Raw genomic sequence first — 27,050 nt, forward strand, 5'->3', positions numbered from 1 at the left:
AAACTGAACGAATCATGTGAACCTGGGGGGGAATACAGGTTATAGTGGAGGTGTGCAGAACAATGTCTCTGACAATAGAACAATGCCAGTTGGTGATGTTCTCTCTCTCCCCTGTCTAAACAGAGAAGTAATCTAACCAGAGAAGTGGTTCTCTGAGTGTAACTGCTCTAACTATAGAGTCAGCCCAAGACTTTTCTCCCCTCTCAACAACACAACCACAGCCAGCCCAATGTGACTTTTTACCCAGAAAAACAAATAGATGAATAGAGAAACCCACAGTGGATCCCACAGGGTAAGGCTACAGTACACAGTCAGCCCTATCTAAAGCCCTTGGCAACAGAGACCATTATCCAAGAGGAGGGCTGGCTACCCTTGGCCCAAAGAGCAAACCTTCTCCAGTCACAGCAACCACACAAGAACCCCAGACCCACACAGACCAGAAAGTGATCCGAACCCAAAAGCACAGAGAAAACATCACAGGCAACCACAAAAGTAACAGCGCAATGAAAGCCACATCACAACTTATGACCCCAAAGTGTGAGCAGAAGCATCACTCAACCAAACAGGACAGAGGGGTCGGTGGCTGAATTTACAGCAGAGAAAATGCCAGAGCAAATCTACCAATCACAAACACCACGACTTTAACAGTCACAACAACAACACGGCAGGCCGTACAATGACCTCAGCGTCACAGTCGAGATAGTGACCGTAACCAGAGCAGACAGCTCTAGGGGTCAACCAACAGCAGCACAAAGTTGTCCACACGGTCTCATAGCCCAGAGAGGGATCTTCAGTAACCACAACAGAGATGACTGCAGACTCAACCACACTACAGGGCTGACTTGCACACAAGGGCTGACCCGCACCACAGGGCTGGACCACACTGTCACAAAGCCCAAAGTTAACTCAACCACAACAGACAGTCACCGTAGCTCAAACATCAGTCAGCCAGCCAGCTGACCCTTAAAAAGTCACAAGAGAGATTGTTGTAATCAACCTCTCCACAGGCACTGAACACAGAGACAGACAGACAGACAGACAGACAGACAGACAGACAGACAGACAGACAGACAGACAGACAGACAGACAGACAGACAGACAGACAGGACAGACAGGACAGACAGGACAGACAGGACAGACAGGACAGACAGGACACACACACTTGACTGCACGGTCTACACATCAACCACACAGTCAGCATCGTTCTAGGTTCCCATTTAGCAATGTTTTGCCCAGGATTGTCTGCTCTTACACAAAACCTTGGAGTAGAATAGAGGCTGTGTTATGCCTTATGGGTGTAATGGAGTACCTGTTATAGAAATGTTCTGACAATATTCCTTTGTTTCTCCAGTAGATAAATGATTGGGTACAATAGAGCCAGCTCAGCTCCATGCCTTGAGATATGAAAGATCCCTAGTGTTTCTATCAAATATACCTATAGCATTTAAAAAGAGATAAGCCCAAAGGACCATTGCAAGATTATCAAAGGTGTTTTATGCAGTCAGTCAGTTCACTGATGTTGCGTGTAGTTGAAAAGGTGTGCAAAACAAAATGGTAGCTACACATCTTATATATATATATATATATAAATAAATTACTGTTCAAACCTCCATTAATAAGAAATGTCAGCGATACCTTGTAAGACCAATCATTTCAGGAACAAATCCAGGTTGAGGGAGGAGCTACATGAGACGATGACGCTTATTTCTCGACTATCGCTATTCTGTGATGATAACGAGAGCAAAGCCAATCCATAAAAATAAATCTATAAATCAGTGGAAATAAAATGGGTAAAGAACATACTTTTCAGTAAGCCTAGAAGGTCAGAAAAGCCGTGTGTCAAATTACAGAGACAAGTCACAGAGACCATTGAGCACTGTTCGAGATGTGTTGTGAATAACACCGCTGTTCATCTCGTAAAAGGGATTCCCTGCCTCTCCCCCTGCTCACCACTCCTGTAAGCTGATGTTAAAAATAGTCAGGTGGGACATCAACACTAGCCTCACCAGTAAATCACATTTTATTGGTCACATACACATGTTTAGCAGATGTTATTGCAGGTGTAGCGAATTGATTGTGCTTCTAGCTCCAACAGTGCAGTAATATCTAACAAGTAATATCTAAACAGTTTCACAACATATACCCAACATACACATACAGTGGCTTGCGAAAGTATTCAACCCCCTTTGTATTGGGGGGGGGGGTAGTATCATTGATGTACACAACATGCCTACTACTTTGAAGATGCAAAATATGTTTTATTGTGAAACAAACAAGAAATAAGACAAACTTGAGCATGCATAACTATTCACTCCCCAAAAGTCAATACTTTGTAGAGCCACCGTTTGTAGCAATTACAGCTACAAGTCTCTTGGGGTATGTCTCTATAAACTTGGCATATCTAGCCACTGAGATTTTTGCCCATTCTTCAAGGCAAAACTGCTCCAGCTCCTTCAAGTTGGATGGGTTCCGCTGGTGTACAGCAATCTTCAAGTCATACCACAGATTCTCAATTGAATTGAGGTCTGGGCTCTGATTAGGCCCTTCCAATAAACGTAAATGTTTCCCCTTAAGCCACTCGAGTGTTGTTTTAGCAGTATGCTTAGGGTCATTGTCCAGCTGGAAGGTGAAGGCTGGCATGGAGGTTCCACGTTTTCCTTTTATAATCCGTGCTTGTCTATAGCAGAAGACTGAGGTCATGTCCTATGAATGGCTTCTGATTGTGCCTGGTTTCACTAGTTCATCTGGAGCACGAATGAATGTTGAGACATAACCAACGGCTTACAGGAAGTACTTAACATGTGATTAGCATAACCTTGAAGGCTTGGACTAATTCCTCTGAATTACAGAACGAAGCATTTCCAGAAATAAACAAAGAAATCCCTCCTCTCACTACTTTAGTGGCGTAATGAAGGAGATGAGTCACAGATGTTGTTCTATTAAATGTTTGCCACAAGTTAAGTCAGTAGGTGTTCCTGAACAATGTCAAATTAAGTGTCATTAAAGAGTTACATGTTATGCTTTATCTTTTAATTTTATGGTTTATTTATGTCCCGTGTGGCTCAGTTGGTAGAGCATGGCACTTGCAACACCAGGGTTGTGGGTACAATTTCCATGTGGGACCAGTACAAAAACATATTTTAAGATGTATGCACTTATTGCTCTGGGTAAATGACTAAAATGTTATCTTTCCATTTTCTCTGAAAGGTAATATGATATACTAGATATGATATATTCAAACTCCGAGGTTATTCCACACCTACTTATAGATGCAGACGCTTACAAAAACCACAGGAAGTTAAAACCATTAGAAGGAATGAACAGAGGAGAGGATTATGTGGGTTAGAGGTGCTCTCTTTCAGACAGAGAATATGGTGTGTTGAGCAGAGACACCACCATGCAGAAGGTGCAGCAGTGGCTACTAATCTATTTCACACACCATTACTGCTCAGCCCTCTCAATAACTCCTAACACCCTTTAGGACACAGGAGAGGAGCAGGAGAGAATTCCATTCATCTTCTGCCCCTTTTCCTCTGCTTCCGTCTGATCCCCTCTATGTCCATCTCCTACTTTCTCTCCTTCCCCTCCCTCTATCAGTCTCTCTCCCAACCCCCTATTTTCCTCTTCCCACAGTGGTCCCTCATCAACCCTCTCCATTCGGTCTTCCTATCCATTCCCTCTATCAAATCATCTCTCTCCTCCTATGGTCTCATTCTGTCTTCTGGTATGAGTCATTGAGGACACAGTGTGCAGCTACAGATTGGTGAGACCAAATTATTGTTGTTGTTTTTGGGAAAAAGATCAACTTCTTCCCGCTGTAAACTCAATTAACTGCCAGTAGTGCAGCAGAGTACTAGCGTGGCTATCAGATTTGTTTTGCACTCAACAATGTATCGATATGGCCTTATTCGGTAAGACAATGACAAAATGTCAGACTGGCAACCAGGTGTGCAGAGTACACTACAGTAAATTTGACTGAAATATACATACACAGATCCATAGCCAAAGCTACAATCAAACTGTCAAGTCCTTCTGTTCACCTGATTTAGAATTCCTCACAATCAAATGTCGACCGCATTATCTACCAAGGGAATTCTCTTCGATTATAATCACAGCCGTATATATTCCCCCCCAAGCTGACACATCGATGGCTCTGAACGAACTTTATTTGACTCTTTGCAAATGGAATCCACATATCCTGAGGCTGCATTCATTGTAGCTGGGGATTTTAACAAGGCTAATCTGAAAACAAGACTCCTTAAAATGTATCAGCATATCAATTGCGCCACCAGGGCTGGCAAAACCTTGGATCACTGTTATTCTAACTTCCGCGACGCATATAAGGTCCTGCCCCGCTCTCCTTTCGGAAAAGCTGACCACGACTCCATTTTATTGCTCCCTGTGTACAGACAGAAACTAAAACAAGAAGCTCCCGCGCTGAGGTCTGTTCAACGCTGGTCCGACCAATCTGATTCCACACTCCAAGACTGCTTCCATCACGTGGACTGGGATATGTTTCGTATTGCGTCAAACAACAACATTGACGAATACGCTGATTCGGTGTGCGAGTTCATTAGAACGTGCATTGAAGATGTCGTTCCCATAGCAACGATTAAAACATTCCCAACCCAGAGAATGTGGATTGATGGCAGCATTCGCGTGAAACTGAAAGCGCGAACCACTGCTTTTAAATCAGGGCAAGGTGACCGGAAACATGACCGAATACAAACAGTGTAGCTATTCCCTCCGCAAGGCAATCAAACAAGCTAAGCGTCAGTATAGAGACAAAGTAGAATCTCAATTCAACGGCTCAGACACAAGAGGTATGTGGCAGGGTCTACAGTCAATCACGGATTACAAAAAGAAAACCAGCCCCGTCAAGGACCAGGATGTCTTGCTCCCAGGCAGACTAAATAACTTTTTTGCCCGCTTTGAGGACAATACAGTGCCACTGACACGAACCGCAACCAAAACGTGCGGACTCTCCTTCACTGCAGCCGACATGAGGAAAACATTTAAACGTGTTAACCCTCGCAAGGCTGCAGGCCCAGACGGCATCCCCAACCGCACCCTCAGAGCATGCGCAGACCAGCTGGCTGGTCTGTTTACGGACAGTCAATCAATCCCTACCCCAGTCTGCTGTTCCCACATGCTTCAAGAGGGCCACCATTGTTCCTCTTCCCAAGAAAGCTAAGGTAACTGAGCTAAACGACTACCGCCCCGTAGCACTCACTTCCGTCATCATGAAGTGCTTTGAGGACCATATCACCTCCACCCTACCTGACAACCTAGACCCACTCCAATTTGCTTACCGTCCAAATAGGTCCACAGACGATGCAATCTCAACCACACTGCCCTAACCCATCTGGACAAGAGGAATACCTATGTGAGAATGCTGTTCATCGACTACAACTCGACATTTAACACCATAGTACCCTCCAAGCTCGTCATCAAGCTGGAGACCCTGGGTCTCGTCCCCGCCCTGTGCAACTGGGTACTGGATTTCCTGACGGGCCGCCCCCAGGTGGCGAGGGTAGGCAACAACATCTTCACCCCGCTGATCCTCAACACTGGGGCCCCACAAGGGTGCGTTCTGAGCCCTCTCCTGTAATCCCTGTTCACCCACGACTGCGTGGCCACGCACGCCTCCAACTCAATCATCAAGTTTGCGGACGACAACAGTGGTAGGCTTGATTACCAACAACAACGAGACGGCCTACAGGGAGGAGGTGAGGGCCCTCGGAGTGTGGTGTCAGGAAAATAACCTCACACTCAACGTCAACAAAACTAAGGCGATGATTTATGGACTTCAGGAAACAGCAGAGGGACCACCCCCCTATCCACATCGATGGAACAGTTGTGGAGAGGGTAGTAAGTTAAGTTCCTCAGCGTACACATCACAGACAAACTAAATTGGTTCACCCACACAGACAGCATCGCGAAGAAGGTGCAGCAGCGCCTCTTCAACCTCAGGAGGCTGAAGAAATTTGGCTTGTCACCAAAAACACTCAAACTTCTACAGATGCACAATCGAGAGCATCCTGGCGGGTTGTATCACCGTCTGGTACGGCAACTGCTCTGCCCACAACCGTAAGGCTCTCCAGAGGGTAGTGAGGTCTGCACAACGCATCACCGGGGACAAACTACCTGCCCTCCAGGACACCTATACCACCCGATGTCACAAGAAGGCCATAAAGATCATCTCGGACAACAACCACCCGAGCCACTGCCTGTTCACCCCAGTACAGGTGCATCAAAGCTGGGACAGAGAGACTGAAAAACAGCTTCTATCTCAAGGCCATCAGACTGTTAAACAGCCACCACTAACATTGAGTGGCTGCTGCCAACGCACTGACTCAACTCCAGCCACTTTAATAATGGGAAATGTAAAATATATCACTATCCACTTTAAACAATGCTACCTAATATAATGTTTACATACCCTACATTATTCATCTCACATGTATACATATATACTGTACTCCATATCATCTACTGCATCTTTATGTAATACATGTATCACTAGCCACTTTAACTATGCAACTTTGTTTACATACTCATATGTATATACTGTACTCGATACCATCTACTGTATCTTGCCTATGCCGCTCTGTACCATCACTCATTCATATATCTTTATGTACATATTCTTTATCCCCTTACACTAGTGTCTATAAGGTAGTAGTTTTGGAATTGTTAGCTAGATTACTTGTTGGTTATTACTGCATTGTCGGAAATAGAAGCACAAGCATTTCGCTACACTCGCATTAACATCTGCTAACCATGTGTATGTGACAAATAAATTTGATTTAATTTTGATATTTGGATAATCTTAACGTAAATTGAGTTTTCCATATGTCAAATGTTTATTTGCTTCTACATGGCAGAATTCTCTATGACATACACGGAGACCAATCCCAGGTAGAACATAACATTCTGAGAACCACATGTTCCTTAGGACAACCACTCTCACCAAGCTCTATGGTAATTTTGCATACAACCTTGCACCATTCCCAGAAAGTTGTGGTGCAAGATTGGTTTTGGAACAATCAACTTTCTCAGCATATAATTAAGAAACACTACTTTCTTGGTATTGTATTACTTCAATATAGATTTTCCTAAATGTTCAAAATTCCTTTACTTTTTTAAAAATGTTCTAGTAACTTAATCCAAATTGTTTGACTTTGGAAATGTTCTCAAATAGTTGAAAGGACAGCCCCCTTTTTTCTAAATTTCACCTAAATGACATCGTGCAGGCCCTGAAGCAAGGATATTCATATTCTTGGTACCATTTGAAAGGAAACACTTTGAAGTTTGTGGAAATGTTAATTGAATGTGAGAGAATATAACATAATAGGTCTGGTAGAACAAAATACAATGAAAAAAAATAGTTTTCTACCATCATCTTTTAAAGGCAAGAGAAAGGTCCCAGTTACAACCTCACTCTGGTTGTAATTCCAATGCCGTCCACAAGATGGCAGTAGTGTATGTGCAAAGTTTCTGACGGAAAACGTGTAGTATGAGCGAGCTACATGACATTTAGTGTGAAGTCACCCAAATACATTTGGGCAAATCGTGAAGGAGATACTTGCATTCATATTACATTTCTGCCAGAATATCGTCAAATCTGTCTACTTGGACTTTGGTTTAGCTTTTCCAGTATTAGTAGCCATATTATAAGTTCAACATTTGTAAAACAACCAGTTTTCGTAACTCTCCATATTCTTAACATTTTTGTCCAAAATGAAAAGGTATGCTTGTCGTAGAAGGTTAGTAGGTACATTTTATAACATATACATGGTTTCTGGATACTTCCGTAAAGCCCAGCTCATTGGCTATCTAGCTAGATTTGTTTGACCCCGATTGGTGCTTATTTGACAAAGTTAAGGTTGATCAAGTGAAAACTGCCCGTGTCATTGGCGTGCCATGAAGGCGTCGCTCCCTGACCAAATATGGTGTCCTATAGGATGTACTACACCCCTTAATTATATAGTGAATTCTCGTTACATTCTAGGATATGAGGAATACATACAAACGTGATATGACTCGTTGAAACAACGTTTAGGGTGAGATTCAAAGATTCATTTCTTTGCAAATTGAACGAGTGGAAATACAAAATTGATCTTGCATGCTATATGGACCTTTTTAGGATATGAAAAATGCTTTTATCTAACAAAACGACACTTCATGTTATCTCTTGGACCATTTGGATGATAAATCAGAGCAAGATTTCAGAATGTAAGTACACATTTCACCTACAGACGTGAATTTCTCAGACCTATTGTGGTGAAAAAGTGTTTTGTTGTTAGGAGGTCTCCTCAAACAATAGCATGGCATTTTTTCCCCGCAGTAATAGCTACTGTAAATTGGACAGTGCAGTTATATTAACCAGAATTTAAGCTTTCAGCCGATATAAGACACTTACATGTACCGACATTTGTTGTTTCTCTAATATCTGCGATGGTGACAGGAAGTGCTGCATGATTTACAACTGTCCTGTTGACGGGACACCGATCCCTAAGAGGTTTTAAGAAACAACTTTTTCTGTTGGAATTTCAGTGCTTCAGCATAATGTTTCCTACAGGTTAACATCATGGTTCTATTTAAAGTAATGTTCTCAAATTGGTCTGAGAGCATTACAAAAACTTTCCATGAAAACCTCAAGAAAAATGTACCATTCAAAGAAGGTTAAGAATGTTATTTAAAAACATATACATTCTGTTCTCATCATCAACAAAACTTTGTCCCAGGAAAACTTTAAAAAGGAACCAGAGTAGTTCTCAGAAAGTTTTTTACAAATTAAAAAAAAGTGTTGCACCGGTCAGGAAATGTATGGCTTCGTCCCCAGAACCAAATTGAAACCAAAAACCCACGTTCCCACAAGGAATGAAATGTGCTAGCTGGGATGTTTTTGATAATGCCAAGCAAACAGCACATACAGTTTTTATTCAATCCTCACCAACCTAATCTTACCTCAAATCCAACACACCTATAGCCCTCAGTCATACAATAATCACTGGTCTATGCTCTGTTGCTGTGCCAAAGACTTGTCTAAAACCATAGATGGACTGCCCACATGAACAAACAAAAAAATACTACAGTATACTATAGAACTTACAATAGAATTCTGTAATAAACTGTAGTACATCATACTGTAGAATACTATACACTGTAGTATCCCTTGATCCTCACTACAGAGTGTTGTAGTATACTGTAGAAAACTATAGTAAATACTACAGTATTGTCCACAAAAACACTACAGTCTGCCCAAACACTACAGCAAATTCTACCGTATTTCATTTGCATATACCCTGCCCAATCCCCTCCCCCATGTCCCAATTTGTGCCACCCATAAATGAGAAAGTACATGCAAAGTATACAAGTTAGAGAGAAGCAGAAGCTCTGAACTATCCATTCACACCCCAGTCCAACCAGTTATGGAAGAGGTGCTCTTTTAGAATTTATCCAGTAGGTTTCCTCAAGGAGAAAATCTCCACTTTATGTCAAAGACAATAAATCAGAAACACTACTGTAAAGTCTGCAAATTACTATATTATTTTACTACAGTATTACTATAGTTAACTGTAAATACTACAGTATAGCCCTATGTTTTTGTCAGTGAATACGACAGTTAAGTCTGCAAAAACACGACAGTGAATACTATAGTATTAATGCCCTAGTATACTATAGTATTTTTTCCATGAGGGTGGGACCAGAAATGGGGTGGCAGGGTTACCTAGTGGTTAGAGTATTGGACTAGTAACTGAAAGGTTGCACGATCGAATCCCTGAGCTGACAGGATAAAATTCTGTCATGCCCCTGAACAAGGCAGTAAACCCACTGCTCCTAGGCAGTCATTGAAAATAAGAATTTGTTCTTAACTGACTTGCCTAGTTTAATAAAAGGTAAAAAATAAAAATCAGCCAAGGCATGACCCCTCAATTTAGACCAACCAGCCCACTATGCTAAAGATGGACAGGCCCACCTGGCATTTGTCCAAACTGCCCTATGTCCAGTCCCTTTCTGTATAGAACCGTAGCAGAGTGGCAGCCAGCGTGAACAATGTGCATGTGGTCAGGCACTTAAAGTCATAACTGCACTTAGCAAGGGCTGAGATTGGCAGCAAGCTAGTTGGAGATGTGGCAACATGGAGCATGTCCATTATGTGAAAATCACTTCGCTCTCCGGTCCTCTCTTTAAGTTTCTATTTACCGCTTTCTCATTTTTCCATTACCTCTCCCCCACACTTTCTGTATATTCCCTACCCCTCTCTCACCCTTTCCTTGCCCTTCTCTCAGTCCTCACCTTTCTCCCTCCCAACTTTTCTTTGATTAACCCCCTCCTCTCTCAACATTTAACTTCAGTGCAATGTCATATCTTGAAATATCATCCATGCCCACTATAAATTCCTTTGGGAAGATTTACCCTCCCTCCTCTGGAGCTCAAGCGGTGAATAAGAGATTGGACAAAGGGATGGATGGACAAATACATGGACGGATGGATGGATGGATAAATAGATAGATTAATCCTGTCCCAAGGCCCATTTGTATTTATTATGGATCTCCATCTATCCACTCTTCCTGGGGTCCAGCAAAATTAAGGCAGTTTACATTTTACAGTAGATTCATAACAGATATCACAACATATTGTGTGCCCTCAGGGCTCTACTCTACTTATCTATAACACAAAATGAATGTGTACATGTGTGTGTGTAGTGCGTATGTTCTCGTGTATTTGTATGCATGTGTCTAGGTTTGTGTTGCGCCACAGTTAAACCTAATTTTATTGCTGCCATGAGTTACTTGATGTGGAATAGAGTTGGCTCCATCTAGTCTTGGCTCCATGTAGTACCGTGCACCTCCCATAGTCTGCTCTGGACTTGGGGACTGTGAAGAGACCTCTGGTGGCATTTCTTGTGGGGTATGCATGGGTGTCCGAGCTGTGTGCCAGTAGTTCAAAACAGACAGCTCGGTGCATTCAACATGTCAATAACTCTCACAAATACAAGTAGTGAATTTAGGACAAAACACATCACAACAAGAGAGACAACACTACATAAAGAGAGACCCAAGACAACAACATAACAGTAAAACATAACACAGCATGGTAGCAGCACAAAAACATGGTACAAACATTATTGGGCAAAATCAACAGCACAAAGGTCAAGAAGGTAAGATATAACAATACGTCATACAAAGCAGCTGCAACTGTCAGTAAGAGTGTTTGAATGAAGAGATTGAGATACACTTAAACTGGACAGTTTTTGTTCCAGTTGCTAGCTGCAGCAAACTGAAGAGAGGACTGACTTAGGGATGTGTGTGCTTTGGGGACCTTTAACAGAATGTGACTGGCAGAATGGGAGTTGTATGTGGAGGATGAGAGGGCTGCAGTAGATATCTCAGGTAGGGGGTAGTGAGGCCTAAGAGGGTTTTATAAATAAGCATCAACCAGTGGGTCTTGCAACAGGTATACAGAGAAAAAATAAAAATGACCAGTTCACAGAGGAGTGTAGAGTGCAGTGATGTGTCCTATAAGGAGCATTGGTGGCAAATCTGATGGCCAAATGGTAAAGAACATGTAGCCGCTCGAGAGTACCCTTACCTGCTGATCTATAAATTATGTCTCCGTGATGGTCATCTGAATCAGTGTTAAATTAGCAGCTGGGTGAAAGAGGAGCGATTACCAATGAGGAAACCAAGTCTAGATTGAACTTTTTAGCCTGCAGCTTTGATATGTGCTGAGAGAAGGACAGTGCACTGTCTAGCCATACTCCCAAGTACTTGTATGAGGTGATGAGCTCTAAACCCCCAGAAGTAGTAATAACACCTTTGGGAAGAGGGGCATTCTTCTTACCAAACCACCTTACTGTTGTTTTGGAGGTGTTCAGAACAAGGTTAAGGGTAGAGAAAGCTTGTTGGCAGGGTAGCCTAGTAGTTTTAGCGTTGGACTAGTAACCGGAAGGTTGTGAGTTCAAACCCCTGAGCTGACAAGGTACAAATCTGTCGTTCTGCCCCTGAACAGGCAGTTAACCCACTGTTCCCAGGCCGTCATTGAAAATAAGAATGTGTTCTTAACTGACTTGCCTGGTTAAATAAAGGTAAAATTAAAAAAAAAAAAAATTAAGAAAGCTTTGTTGTAGAGTATTTAACACAAAATCCAGGGAGGAGGCAGCTGAGTATAAGACTATCATCTGCATATAAATGGATGAGAGAGCCCTCTACCATCTGAGCTTGGGGCCTAGGATTGAGCCTTGGGGTACTCCCTTGGTTACAGGCAGTGGCTGAGACAGCAGATATTCTGACTTTATACACTGCATTCAGAGAGGTATTTAGCAAACCAGGCCAAAGACCCCTCAGAGACACCAATTATCCTTAGCCGGCCCACAAGAATGGAATGGCCTACCGTAACAAAAGCTTTGGCCGAGTCAATAAAAATAGCAGCACTAAATATTGCTTAGAATCAAGGGCAACGGTGACGACACTGAGGACCTTTAAGTTTGCAGTGACACATCCATAACCTGAGAGGAAACCAGATTGGGGCGGCAGGGTAGCCTAGTGGTTAGAGTGTTGTGATTTTCTGGATTTTTTTTCTCATTTTGTCTGTCATTGTTGAAGTATACCTATGATGAGAATTTCAGGCCTCTCTCATCTTTAAGTGGGAGGACTTGCACAATTGGTGGCTGACTAAATACTTTTTTGCCCCACTGTATATACTGTACTCTATACTGTGCCATCTACTGCATCTTGCCTATGCTGTTCAGCCATCACTCATCCATATATTTATATGTACATATTCTTATTCCTTTACACTTGTGTGTAAAATGTAGTTGTTGTGAAATTGTTAGATAAGTAATGTAGGGTATGTAAACATTATATAAAGTGGCATTATTTAAAGTGGCTCATGATACATTTATTACATCCAATTTTTAAAGTGGCTAGAGATTTGAGTCAGTATGTTGGCAGCAGCCACTCAATGTTAGTGATGGCTGTTTAACAGTCTGATGGCCTTGAGATAAGTTATTTTTCAGTCTCTCGGTCCCAGCTTTGATGCACCTGTACTGACCTCGCCTTCTGGATGATAGCAGGATGAACAGGCAGTGGCTCGGGTGGTTGTTGTCGGGTGGTGTAGGTGTCCTGGAGGGCAGGTAGTTTTCCTCTGATAATGCGTTGTGCAGACCTCACTACCCTCTGGAGAGCCTTACGGTTGTGGGCGGAGCAGGTGGTACCAGGTGGTGATACAGCCCGACAGGATGCTCTCGATTGTAAATCTGTAAAAGTTTGTGAGTGTTTTTGGTGACAAGCCAAATTTCTTCAGCCTCCTGGAGGTTGAAGAGGCGCTGTTGCGCCTTCTTCACCACACTGTCTGTGTGGGTGGACCATTTCAGTTAGTCTGTGATGTGTACGCCGAGGAACTTAAAAAACGTTCTACTCTCTCCACTACTGTCCCGTTGATGTGGATAGGGGGCTGCTCCCTCTGCTGTTTCCTGAAGTCCACGATCATCTCCTTTGTTTTGTTGACGTTGAGTGTGAGGTTATTTTCCTGACACCACAGTCCGAGGGCCCTCATCTCCTCCCTGTAGGCCGTCTCGTCGTTGTTGGTAATCAAGCCTACTACTGTAGTGTCGTCTGCAAACTTGATGATTGAGTTGGAGGTGTGCATGGCCACGCAGTCATGGGTGAACAGGGAGTACAGGAGAGGGCTGAGAATGCACCCTTGTGGGGCCCCAGTGTTAAGGATCAGCGGGGTGGAGATGTTGCTTCCTACCCTAACACCTGGGGGCATGAAGTCAGAAAGTCCAGGACCCAGTTGCACAGGGCGGGGTCGAGACCCAGGGTCTCGAGCTTAATGGCGAGTTTGGAGGGTACGATGTTGTTAAATGCTTGTGTGATAATCTGGGAAAGATTTAGGGAGTCCCATTGCTTAAGGACTTGGCCAGGTGGTTTAAGCATGTCCCAGTTTAGGTCACCTAGCAGAACAAATTCAGACTTGGTGTAAGGGGCCAGGAGAGAGCTTAAGGGCAGGTACGGTACAGGCCGGTGCTGATGGAGGACGATTGACCTTCCAACAGGACGAAGACTCTACCTTCCAACAGGACAACGACCCTACACCCCAGTCTGGGGTCCTATCTGATCTGGAGCAGGTTTTCATCAAGCATCTCTGTACTTTCCTCTGTTCATCTTTCACTCGATCCTGACTAGTCTCCCAGTCCCTGCCACTGAAAAACATTCCCACAGCATGATACTGCCACCACCATGAGTCACCGTAGGGATGGTGCAGGGTTTCCTCTAGTCGTGACACTTGGCAATCAGGCAAAAGAGTTCAATCTCCGTTTCATCAGACCAGTGTGCCTTATACTGAGTAGTGGCTTCTGTAAGGCCTGATTTGGTTAAGTGCTGCAGAGATGGTTGTTCTTCCATCTCCACAGAGGAACTCTGGAGCTCTGTCAGAGTGATCATTGGGTTCTTGGTCACCTCCCTGACCAAGGCCCTTCTCCCCCAATTGCTCAGTTTGGCCAGGTGGCCAGCACTAGGAAGAGTCTTGGTGGCTCCAAACTTCTTCCATTTAAGAATGTTGGAGGCCACTGTGTTCTTGGTGACCTTCAATGCTGCAGAAATGTTTTGGTACCTTTCACCAGATCTGTGCCTCGACATAATCCTGTCTCAGAGCTCTACGTCGTCGCAGAGATATGGAATTATATATCTCGTCAGCCAGAGATATTGGCAGCCCCTACATACCCTGATCTGATAAGCCAAGCTACGTTGGACAGCTTTCAGAGGCTGGTCTCAAGATAGATGGATGCAATTTCCAAGACACAGTAAAAAATATAAAATTATGCCATGTTAAATTTTTTGGAAGAAGGTGGTCAGCTAGCACTCCCTGTGGTATCCATTCCCAGTAATGCTTACATAAATCTGCACTAACAGATAATACACCATACAGAAATGCAAATCAGGCCACTGTTGAACAGTGTTGACAAAAATGTGAATACCAGAATGTCTACATGCTAGGCTGGGTTCCAATCTGATTGTGCTGTAGCCAAGTACATTGGATGTGTTTTGGGGTAGGTAACTATGTAATGCCTCTGTTGAATGCAGAAACACTGAGATGGATCCCCATCCCCAGGCATTATAAAAATGTAGAATCAAGTATAGTCCTCTGGCTGAGAGGACTGATATGACCGGCACTCATCCCCCCATTCGTTCCTCTTTCACTGGTTCAGTGCTTCTCTCACTTTCACTCGGAACAGAAGCTCTAACCCTGCAGCAGTAACACATAGCTGCTGCCTCTACAAAACATCCTCAACCAAATCAGCAGCCGCCAGGTTTGGCAGCTGAAACTAAGGGAAATTGGCTTCTGGCAAGGAAAATACACGCACGCACACACAAATATGTAAAAAATGTTTTGTTGGTCTGATGTGAATGAGGAAGTTAATCCAGATGCAGCACTGGAAGTATTTGTAAAAGTACTCATGCCAATTGTTGACAAGCATACACCTGTTAAGAAATTAACTGTGAGAACTGTTAGAGCCCTCTGGATTGATGATAAATTGAACAATTGTATGGTTCAAATAAATTATGCAAATGAGGATGCTAAGCTGATTGGTTGACATACTGTACATTGAGAAATATTGTGAATAAACTTAGAATTGTTTTTTTATTACCAAGATAAATGACATAAAAACACAAGGGAAAAATACTTACCTTATATCATGGCCCCAAAAAATAATCTCCCTTGTTCATTGAAGTTGATGGGTCATTTATAACAAAACCTTGCAATGTTACCAATTAGATCAACGATTATTTCACTAGTAAAGTGGAAAAACTCAGAAGTAAAATGACAACATTGTGCCATCATGTTTTTCTATAAAAGATCTAATAATGAAAGATAAGGATTGCTGCTTTGAATTTGGTCAAGTTAGTGTGGGAGAGGTAGAATAACTATTGTTATACATCAATAATGATCAGCCACCAGCTTTAGACAACCTTGATGGGAAACTATTGAGAATGGTAGCAGACTATTGCTACCCCTATTTGTTATATATTTCACCAAAACCTCAATCAGTGTGTCCACAGGCGTGGAAGGAAGCTAAAGTCATTCACCTGCCTAAAAATAGTAAAGCATTCATTTCTGGCTGTCACTGCCACCCAATCACTTTGCTGCCTGTTCTTGGTAAACTGATGTAGAGAATTGTGTTTGACCAAATGTAATGCTATTTTTCAGAGAGAAAGTAAACTACTGACTTTCAGCATGTACACATTCAAAAGTTTGGGGTCACTTAGAAATTCCCTTGTTTTTGCAAGAAAAACATTTTGTCCATTTTAAAATATATCCAATTGATCAGAAATACAGTGTAGATATTGTTATTGTTGTAAATTACTATTGTAGCTGGAACGAAACGGCCTTCTACATAGGCGTACAGAGGCCCATTATCAGCGACCATCACTGCTGTGTTCCAATGGCACGCCGTGTTAGCTAATCCAAATGTATCATTTTAAAAGGCTAATTGATCATTAGAAAACCCTTTTGCAATTATGTTAGCACAGCTTCAAACTGTTGTTCTGATTAAAGAAGCAATAAAACTGGCCTTCTTTAGACTAGTTGAGTATCTGGAGCATAAGCATTTGATGGTTTGATTACAGGCTCAAAATGGCCAGAAACTCAGGCTATTCCTGTTGTGAGAAATGAAGCCTATTCCACGCGAGAAATTGCCAAGAAACTGAAGATCTCGTACAACGCTGTGTACTACTCCCTTCACAGAACAGCGCAGACTTTCTCGAACCAGAATAGAAAGAGTGGGAGTCGTCTGTGCACAACTGAGCAAGAGGACAAGTACATTAGTGTCTAGTTTGAGAAACATACCTCTCACAAGTCCTCAACTGGCACCTTCATTAAGTAGTACCTCAACGCCAGCCTCAACGTCAACAGCGACGAGGCGGCTCCAGGATGCTGGCCTTCTAGGCAGAGTTGCAAAGAAAAAGCCATAGAGTGGCTTGCGAAAGTATTCACACCCCTTGGCATTTTTCCTATTTTGTTGCCTTACAACCTGGAATTAAAATGCTTTTTTTGGGGGGGGTTGTATCATTTGATTTACATAACCTGCCTACCACTTTGAAGATGCAAAACACTTGTTGTGAAACAAACAAGAAATGAAGACAAAACAGAAGCCTGAACATGCATAACTATTTAAACCCCTCCCCCCAAGAGCTCATACTTTGTAGAGTCACCTATTGCAGCAATTACAGCTGCAAGTCTCTTGGGGTCTCTCTATAAGCTTGACACATCTAGCCACTGGCATTTGTGCCCATTCAAGGTAACACTGCTCCAGCTCCTTCAAGTTGGATGGGTTCCACTGGTGTACAGCAATCTAAGTCATACTACAGATTCTCAATTGGATTGAGGTCTGGGCTTTGACTAGACCATTCCAAGACATTTAAATGTTTCCCCTTAAACCACTCGAGTGTTGCTTTAGCCATATGCTTAGAGTCATTGTCCTGCTGGAAGTGGAATCTCCATCCCAGTCTCAAATCTCTGGAAGACAAACAGGTTTCCCTCAAGATTTCCCTGTATTTAGCGCCATCCATCACTCCTTCAATTCTGACCAGTTTCCCAGTCCGCGCTGATGAAAAACATCCCCTTCACTGTGGGGATGGTGGTCTCGGGGTGATGAGAGGTGTTGGGTTTGTGCCAGACAATGTTTTCCTTGATGACCAAAAAGCTAGACTTTAGTCACATCTGACCAAAGTACCTTCTCCCATGTGCCTTTTGCTAACACCAAATGTGTTTGCTTATTTTTTTCTGGACACTCTTCCGTAAAGCCCAGCTCTGTGGAGTGTATGGCTTAAAGTGGTCCTATGGACAGAAACTCTGATCTCCACTGGAGTTTTGCAGCTCCTTCAGGGTCATCTTTGTTGCCTCTGATTAATGCCCTCCTGGTCCATGAGTTTTGGTGGGTGGCCCTCTTGGCAGGTTTGTTGTGGTGCCATATTCTTACATTTTTAATCATGGATTTAAAATGGTGCTTCATGAGATGTTCAAAGTTTCAGATATGTTCTTATAACCCAACCCTGATCTGTACTTCTCCACAAATTTGTCCCTGACCTGTTTAGAGAGCTCCTTGGTCTTCATGGTGCCCCTTGCTAAGTGGTGTTGCAGACTCTGGGGCCTTTCAGAGCAGGTGTAATTACACACACACACACACACACACACACACACATACATCTGTATATATACACACACACACTGAGATCATGTGACACTTAGTTCATTAAAACGTCTTCGGGATCGGTGTCCCTTTCATGGGACGGTTGAGCTAATATAGTAACAAGAAAATTTCCCCTTGAGAGACATATCTAATATTTGCAGAAAGCTTAAATTATTGTTAATCTAACTGCATTGTTAATGAAGCTTCCAGTTGAGGACTTGAGGCATCTGTATGTCTAAATAGACACTAATGTACTTGTCCTCTTGCTAAGTTGTGCACCGGGGCCTCTCACTATTTGTATTCTGGTTAGAGCCAGTTTGCACTGTTCTGTGAAGGAGTAGTACACAGGGTTGTATGAGATCTTCAGTTTCTTGGCAATTTCTCACATGGAATAGCCTTCATTTCTCAGAATAACTATATACTGACGAGTTTCAGAAGAAAGTGCTTTGTTTCTGGCCATTTTGAGCCTATAATCGAACCCACAAATGCTTATGCTCCAGATACTCAACTAGTCTAGAGAAGGCCAGTTTTATTGCTTCATTGAATCAGAACATTTTCAGCTGTGCTAACATAATTGCAAAAGGGTTTTCTAATGATCAATTTGTCTTTTAAAATTATAAACTTGGATTAGCTAACACGGCATGCCATTAGAACACAGGGGTGATGATTGCTGATAATGGGCCTCTGTACACCTATGTAGATAATGCGTTAATAAAAATATCTGCCGTTTCCAGCTACAACAGTCATTCACAACATTAACAATGTCTACACTGTATTTCTGATCATTGATGGGGTTTTTTTTAAATAACAAGTGTTTTTCTATCAAAAACAAGGGAATTTCTAAGTGACCCCAAACTTTTGAATGGTAGTGTATATGGAGAAGGCCGCTCAACTTGTACTGCACTGATTCAGATGACAGATTATTGGTTTTAAAGAAATGGATTATAAAATGATAGCTGGAGCTGCATGGTTAGATTTCAGTGCCTGCTTGAGGTTATTGATCATAAATTGATATAAAAAAAATTGCTATGGCTTTACATCACTTGCCATCCCATGGTTGGAGAGTGATGTATCCAATATAACCCAGAGAGTGTTCGTCAATGGAAGATTTAATATCAGATACAGTGGTTGCTCCTTTAAAAGTTGAGTTAGTCTGTTAGCACAACTTGCGGGCTGCTGCAACATTTTGTGGCACGTCATCTAATTGTCAGCCATTTTTTCTGTTAGTTGTAGTTTGACCACCAGAGGGCATCTATGAGAAGCATTTGATAGTCTACCATATTGCAGTCACACAGGAGACCGGGGTTCATTTCCCCAATGGAGAGGAAGGAGTTGGCTGTCTTTGTAAATAATAATTTGTTTTTAACTGATTCCATGTATTATTTCATAGTTGTGATGTCTTCACTACTATTCTACATTGTAGAAAATAGTACAAATAAATACAAATCCTGGAATGAGTAGGTGTGTGTCCAAACTTTTGACTGGTACTTGCTTAATTCATTTGATGAATATTATGGTGTTTCTATTCCATGAAAATGAAAAACACTCTGGGTTTCCATTAGGATGAAACAGAATATATGGCGCAGTACAACGTGACGCTGATACATTCAAAGCATTATCAGTTTGTAAATTCAGACAGTTTCGGCTCTCGGAGCGCACACTGAACGTTCGGGCCAAGGAGTAGGGTTGATTTGAGCGTTCTGGCCTTACGTCAGTCAAGCACCCAAACGAACATTGGCTAGCTACCTCCAGACACAAAATGTGACCACTGACCCTTTTACTCGCCCTAGCAGAGCTGGTTATGCAGTTTGTGTTATCCAGAGCATAGGTGACTAACTGTGCTGCTGGAAACAATTTAAATTACGCTTTTTGCCGACGTTTACTGACACCGGCCATATTCAACAGAAGTTGAGCGCTAGTAAATTCATTATTCTGCGCTCTGGTACACTCAGACGAGAGTGCACTGAAATCTCAGTAGATAGCCAGAGGGAATTTACAAAAGCACCCGAATGTCCATTGAGAACGCACAATGACTATACCATTTAGCTAAGCTAAGAATTACAGGAATAATCAAGTCAATGAATGTTGGGTAGTTAGATAGCCTATAGTTAATATACTGGCAAGTTTGATGTAGAACTACTTACATTAGGTAGATAGATAACATACCGGTACATACTACTGTGAATATATGCTATGTGTTTCGTAAGGACAGCATAGCTAACAAATTGTCAGCCAACATAACGTGTAAGGTAACTTATTTGAAAAGCCATTACTTAATTGCATTGAGTAGCAAGCTACCGCGAGGACACGCTCTAGTGACTCAGCGGCTTGAGCATGCTTTTGGTGCAGTCGACAGCACGCTGGACTTCGGACATGAAGTTTGAGGTTTCGAAACCTGCTCCCTGCATTTGAAGTTGTGCACAATTATCAGTTTATTATTTGGTTTATATTGCCCATTCATTGTCAGTTACAGACACTGTAGTGCATTGGGACTGTAAAACATAAATCAGTGCTCACTCCCCCTTGGTCATCACTCCCCCTTGGTCATTAGGTCAAATCTGGTCTGTGGTAGGTCAGGGTTTTTCCCACACCTCTTTTTGTCGAGTGCAAAACTTTATTTTCAATCAAAAATAATTTCTGAAAGCAAAAACAAGGCTTCAAAAGTAAAACTTTTTTACAATCCAATAATTTGTAACGGAGCACAAATCTTTATGCATTTTATTCCAAAAATATATTTTGAGAACAAAAAAAGCATGAAAACAAAACTCTAATTTAGTCAATTTTTTGAGTGTCAGTTTGACTACAACCAATACTGTTCAGCCTTTCTTTCCAACAAAGTAAGTCATAGCAGACACCTACGAAGGATTGTGTGGTATCAGGTAAGCAGCACAGGGCGTTCCTTCAAACTTCTCATCGGAGATAACTACTAACTATGTATTCAGTGTCGGTTCATAACTTTCTGCTATATTACATACATACCATAGAATTATAAATCATGCAATCATTTATATTTCTCAAGCTAACCAAAAACATTTAGCTACAAATGCCTGTTCTTGCCATTTTCAGTTGAATATATCTAACTTTCTTTCATGGCAACTCACAAGCAGGCCATGTCCCATTTGCTTCATAGTCAATATATAATCATATTTCATGAGTGTAAAGGTTAGCTTTTTACAGAAGGATGAAAGAACACAATATGTCTGTCAGGGAATTCTATTCTGACATGTCAGATGAAGAGTTAGACCAGAATGTCAGGGCCATTAAGGCAAGGATCCCCCATGTGGGCTTTAGAATGGTCAAAGGAAGTCTCAGAGCAATGGGCCATCGTGTACAATGGCAAAGAGTTCGGGAGTCTTTGCAGCATGTAGATGTTGCAGGTATCATTGCCTGAATGATCCAGCTTCGTTGCATTGCTCTGCAAAAATACTTTGTTGCTGCTCTCCTGTCTGTCGTGCACATTGATACAGATCATAAATTGATGAGGTACTAAGATGTATAATGTCTCCATCAAATCGAAGAAGTTATTTTAACTTTTTTATTTCTACTTATTCGTAGACAAATGTTCAATGATGTATGAGAGAGGAAGCCATTCCCGTCTTTGCCACCTCACCCGCTCTTAAGATAACATTTGGGCCGACTGGGAGCCCAAGGCTGGTTAGGAAACACTGCTAGAGACACTATGCAATAGTGATGAAGAATATTAGGGTAGCAGTGTAATTCATTAATCATATGCTGTTTTCCATGTTCCTCTGTTTTACCTCTTTCCTTCTGTCTTCTGCTCCTCTCCCCACCTCCTCTTTGTTCCTCTTGTTTTATAATACACACCATATGAGCATTGAAGTACAGATTGAAATGGTATTTCTAATGTTATATTACAATTAGAATATTTATAATGCATGTATTATGTATTTATAACACCTGGATAATGAACTTTCAATAAAGCGTTACTTAATTTCAACCAGTGAAGAATGTATCTCACTGAAATACTACATCTATCCTGTGTCCTCAGATTAATGCAGATGAAGGGAGTTAGATATGCATAGGTGTATTTCTGTAGAAATGAATTACAAATCAGTCTTTACTTAAATCATGTTTCTAGTCTATTGCATAGTTACAATGTGTAATCATTGATGTCCCAGGTGCAGGAGTGGTAAACACTGCTGAAGTGTATAATTGTAAAACATACATGCAGACACAGTGTCATTCAAATGGAGTGTGATACACCTGGTATTGGATAGGACTGAAAAAGAACGTCAGAGATTCATCGTTGGGCTGCGGGTGTGAAATAAATCAGCAGACTTCTGGCATTACACATCTGGCTAAAAGACGACTGTAGCTCTGCTGGAGTCACTTGAATTGATCACTTTGACACCTTCTGGAAACAGAAGATACAGTACAGGAATGACGGAGTGCATCCAAATCATCTTGGCTTCTGGACTCTGTCCTTGCATTTCATGGCTGCGTTGAAACAATGACTGGTAAATGATCCAAGATCAGCTCAGTTAATCCCTACCATTGTGACAATGAGTCATCATGATGCTGCATTAAATGTACATCATTTTAGGGGCATTGGCAAACAATGTAAGTAATTTAAGTACCCCTAATTGCACTGAATAGTGTTCATCTGTTTATCCTACAGCTATTGTGTGCAGTAATCATGAGCCTATAAACCCGAGTTACACTGTTAGCACTGAGGCGGTGTGCAATAGTAGGAAGACCATTTTATGCAGCTCACCCTGCACTATCAGCTCCAATGTAAATAACATGAGTAAGTCTACCTCTGATTTAGATGCTTTACTGTGGAGCTTATCAATCAAGCAACCCATAAAAGTGCTAAAAATAGGCTACAAAAGTTAATATGGGCTAAGAAACAAGGTCCATGGAGTCAATAACTTGCTTGTGACAGATGACGTTCAAATTTTGACTATTGCTGAAACTCATTTAGATATCTTAAATGATACAGTGGTAGCAATATATATATACACACACACACACACACACACACACCTTTAACTAGGCAAGTCAGGTAAGAAAGTTCTTATTTTCAATGACAACCTAGGAACAGTGGGTTAACCGCATTGTTCAGGGGCAGAACAACAGTTTTTTACCTTGTCGGCTCAGGGATTTGATCTTGCAAGCTTCCGGTTACTAGTCCAACGCTCTAACCACTAGGCTACCTGCCTCCCATGGTTATAACATCTACCGAAAAGACAGAAATGCCAACGGTGGTGGTGTTGCTGTCTATATTCAGAACCACATTCCTGTCAAGCTTAGAGATGATCCAATGTTACATACTGTTGAAGCAATATGGCTACAGGTTCATCTGCCTCACCTAAAGCCCATTCTTGTGATAAGCTGCTATAGACCACCAAGTGCTAACAGTCAGTATATGGATAATATACTGTATGTGTGAAATGCTTAATGATATCACATATATTATATTTTCTGGGTGATTTAATATTGACTGGCTATCATCAAGCTGCCCACTCAGAAATAAACTTCAAACTGTAACCAGTTATCAACCAACCTACCAGGGTAGTTACAAACAGCATAGGAATGAAGTCATCAACATGCATTGATCACATCTTTACTAATGCTGCAGATATTTGCTTTTACGCAGTATCCAAATCCATAGGATGTAGTGATCACAATATAGTAGCCATATCTAGAAAAAACAAAGTTCCAAAGGCTGGGCCTAATATAGTGTATAAGAGGTCATACAATAAGTTTTGTAGTGATTCATGTGTTGATGATGTAAAGAATATTTGCCAACCAGACGCTGCTGGTCTGTGGTGTGTAATGAGGAGCAACCAGACGCTGCTGGTCTGTGGTGTGTAATGAGCAACTAGACGCTGCACTTGACACATTTATGAAACGACTTATTCCAATTACTAATAAGCACACACCCATTAAGAAAATGACTAAAAACAGTTAAATCCCCTTGGATTGATGAGGAATTGAAAAATGGTATGGTTGAGAGGGATGAGGCAAAAAGGTATGGCAATTAAGTCTGGCAGCCCAACTGATTGGCAAACGTACTGCAAATTAAGAAATCAAGTGACTAAACTAAATAAAAATAAACTACACTATGAAGCAAATATAAATTACATAAAGAATGATAGTAAAAAGCTTTGGAGCACCTTAAAATAACATTTGGGGAGGGGAAATCTTTTTTTTTCAGTCATTGAATCAGATGGCTCGTTCATCACAAAGCCCACTGATATTGCAAACTACTTTAATGATTTATTCATTGGCAAGATTAGCAAACTTAACCATGACATGCCAGCTACAAACGCTGACACTACACATTCAAGTATATCGGACCAAATTATGAAAGACAAACATTGTTTTGAATTCCGTAAAGTCAGTGTGGAAGAGGTGAAAAAGTATTGTCTGTCAACAATAACAAGTCAACGGGGTCTGACAATCTGGATGGAAAATGACTGAGGATAATAGCAGATGATGTTGCCACTCCTATTTGCCACATCTTCAATTTAAGCCTGCTAGAGAGTGAGTGCCCTCAGGCCTAGAGGGAAGCTAAAGTCATTCTGTTACCCAAGAATAGTAAAACACCCTTCACTGGCTCAAATAGCCGACCAATCAGCCGGTTACCAACCCTTAGTAAACCTCTGGAAAAAATAGTGTTTGACCAGATATAATGCTATTTCATCAGTGAACAAACTGACAGGATTTCAGCATGCTTAGAGGGAAGGACACTCAGCAAGCACAGCACTTACACAAATGTGCCCATCTCCCATCCTTCACACACACACACATTTTCTGTCTGTTGCCTGCATCGCAGTCATAGTTGTTTTCGTTACCAATAATACCTTTGGAAATGTGTGCGTTTCTATCGAAGTATGTGCCTTATTACGTTATAATAGTTTCTGCATGTTGTATTGTCGTTTCTACTGTAACATAATATTTGTGTACACAAATAAGGTAATGTTACTAATGTTACTCATTTCATAATCTTTATGGTGTTATATTCAATCGTGCTTATGTAGCTAGCTACATTCTTCTATTAGATCTGTAAAACAATGCTATTTGCGTCAGAGAAGTATTGGCTTGTTGTATTTTGAAGCTACCCTTAACAATATCTTCTTATACCACTTGGTTGTTTTCCCGAGTTTCCACAAAGCTGTTTATCATGTCCGCCTTATCCACTGCCCCCGTCTTGAGGTTATAGTCAAGCACACAGTCTGGTTTTTCTCTCTGACATGGTTGCTGTATGGACAGTGGAGAGGACATGGATGTTTTGTTTGTCATGCCATTTTACTGCCAGCTGTTGGCATTTCTTATGTTGTATAACGGGTCATTTAGGATGGCAGTAGCATTGTTGAGGAAATGCAGTAATCGCAGCAGAACTAGGAAGCAGCCTTGGGAAAAGATGGTGGAGCTGCAAACACAGGATCAGCAAACATAGGAGTTCCAATATTCTCTGAGGGAGTTCTTTACTAACCCTATGAAAAGGACTGTCACCAGGAAGGTGTACATTTCACTAAATTGTGGTCCCCCCCTACTCCTGGCGCTCTTCTCCTGCAGCTCCAAGGCATAGTGATTGGTCTCTGCTATGTCTCCCACCAGCTCCTCTGTCAGAAACAACTTGAAGTACTCTGCCTCAGATGGAAATGGAAAGGTGTGTTGGACTCCAGACTGGGACTCAAAGCAAACAGCAGAGCCAGGAGGGGTGAAATGGATAGCAGCCTTCCAGCTACCACAGAACTCCTTCACTTCATCCACTGTCCGTCTACCTCCATCACCACCAGCATCTTCAAAGGGACCTGGGACGTCCTTTTCATAGAGGGGGGGGGGGCAGCTCCTCACTGTCAGAATTGGATTCCTGACTTTCAGACTCAGTCAGAATTTTAAAGAATCTCCAGAATTTACACATTTTTGAGTTGTCTCCTTTTTCAAGACATTGCTAATTCTACAGCTGAGCTCACTAGCTACATACATAAACAACAACACTGAATGGCTCAGAGTGAGGTTACATGATTGACTGCCCGCACCATTTTTATCAATAGATCACTATCAGAAAGTGTTTTGTGGGGTAATTATTTATATACTGTTTTACTGTTTTATTCACGTCTTTCAGGTACTGGTCATAAATCATGCAGTCAGATTCTTGCATAGATTGTAATGGGCACATAGTATGTGTGTAAAATGCTTTTTTGAAGGTTGTACTGATTATGAAATTTGCACACTGTAGCTCTAACTCAAAAAGGTTTTGGGACACTGTAAAGTCCATGGAGAATAAGAGCACCTCCTCCCAGCTTCCCACTGCACTGAGGCTAGGAAACACTGTCACTACCGGTAAATCCATGATATTCGAGAATTCCAATAAGCATTACTCTACAAGTGGCCATGCTTTCAACTGGCTACCCCAACCCCGGCCAACAGCTCTACACCCCCAACAGCTACTTGCCCAAGCCTCCCCAGCTTCTCCTTCACCCAAATCCAGATAGCAGATGATCTGAAAGAGCTGCAAAACCTGGACCCGTACAAATCAGCTGGGCTAGACAATCTGGACCCTCTCTTTCTAAAATTATCCGCCGCCATTGCTTCAACCCCTTTTACTAGTCTGTTCAACTTCTCTTTCGTATTGTCCGAGATTCCTAAAGATTGGACAGCTGCTGCGGTCATCCCCCTCTTAAAAGGGGGTGACACTCTAGACCCAAACTGTTACAGACCAATCCCCATCCTGCCCTGCCTTTCTAAAGTCTTCAAACAGATCCCTGACCATTTTGAATCCCACCATACCTTCTCCTTTGATATATAAGCAGGTGGAATTGCAGTTGTGTTACATGATTTAACTAGACCTCTTGGCTGCAGGGCTATCTCTGGC

General features: G+C 41.9%; 1 protein-coding gene across 1 annotated transcript in view; it reads right to left on the reverse strand.

The window, feature by feature from the left end:
• LOC135513506 (PI-PLC X domain-containing protein 3-like) overlaps window positions 1-27,050 on the reverse strand; it is a 45,981-nt gene that overhangs the window by 10,887 nt on the left and 8,044 nt on the right. The window contains exon 2 of the mRNA XM_064936385.1: window positions 1-22. This exon is cut by the window's left edge and continues 235 nt beyond it. Coding sequence (XP_064792457.1) covers window positions 1-22 — 22 coding nt within the window. The remainder of the gene's footprint in view (window positions 23-27,050) is intronic.

The sequence above is a fragment of the Oncorhynchus masou genome, chromosome 25 (genome assembly GCF_036934945.1).
Source record: "Oncorhynchus masou masou isolate Uvic2021 chromosome 25, UVic_Omas_1.1, whole genome shotgun sequence".
In the NCBI taxonomy this organism is placed as follows: domain Eukaryota; kingdom Metazoa; phylum Chordata; class Actinopteri; order Salmoniformes; family Salmonidae; genus Oncorhynchus; species Oncorhynchus masou.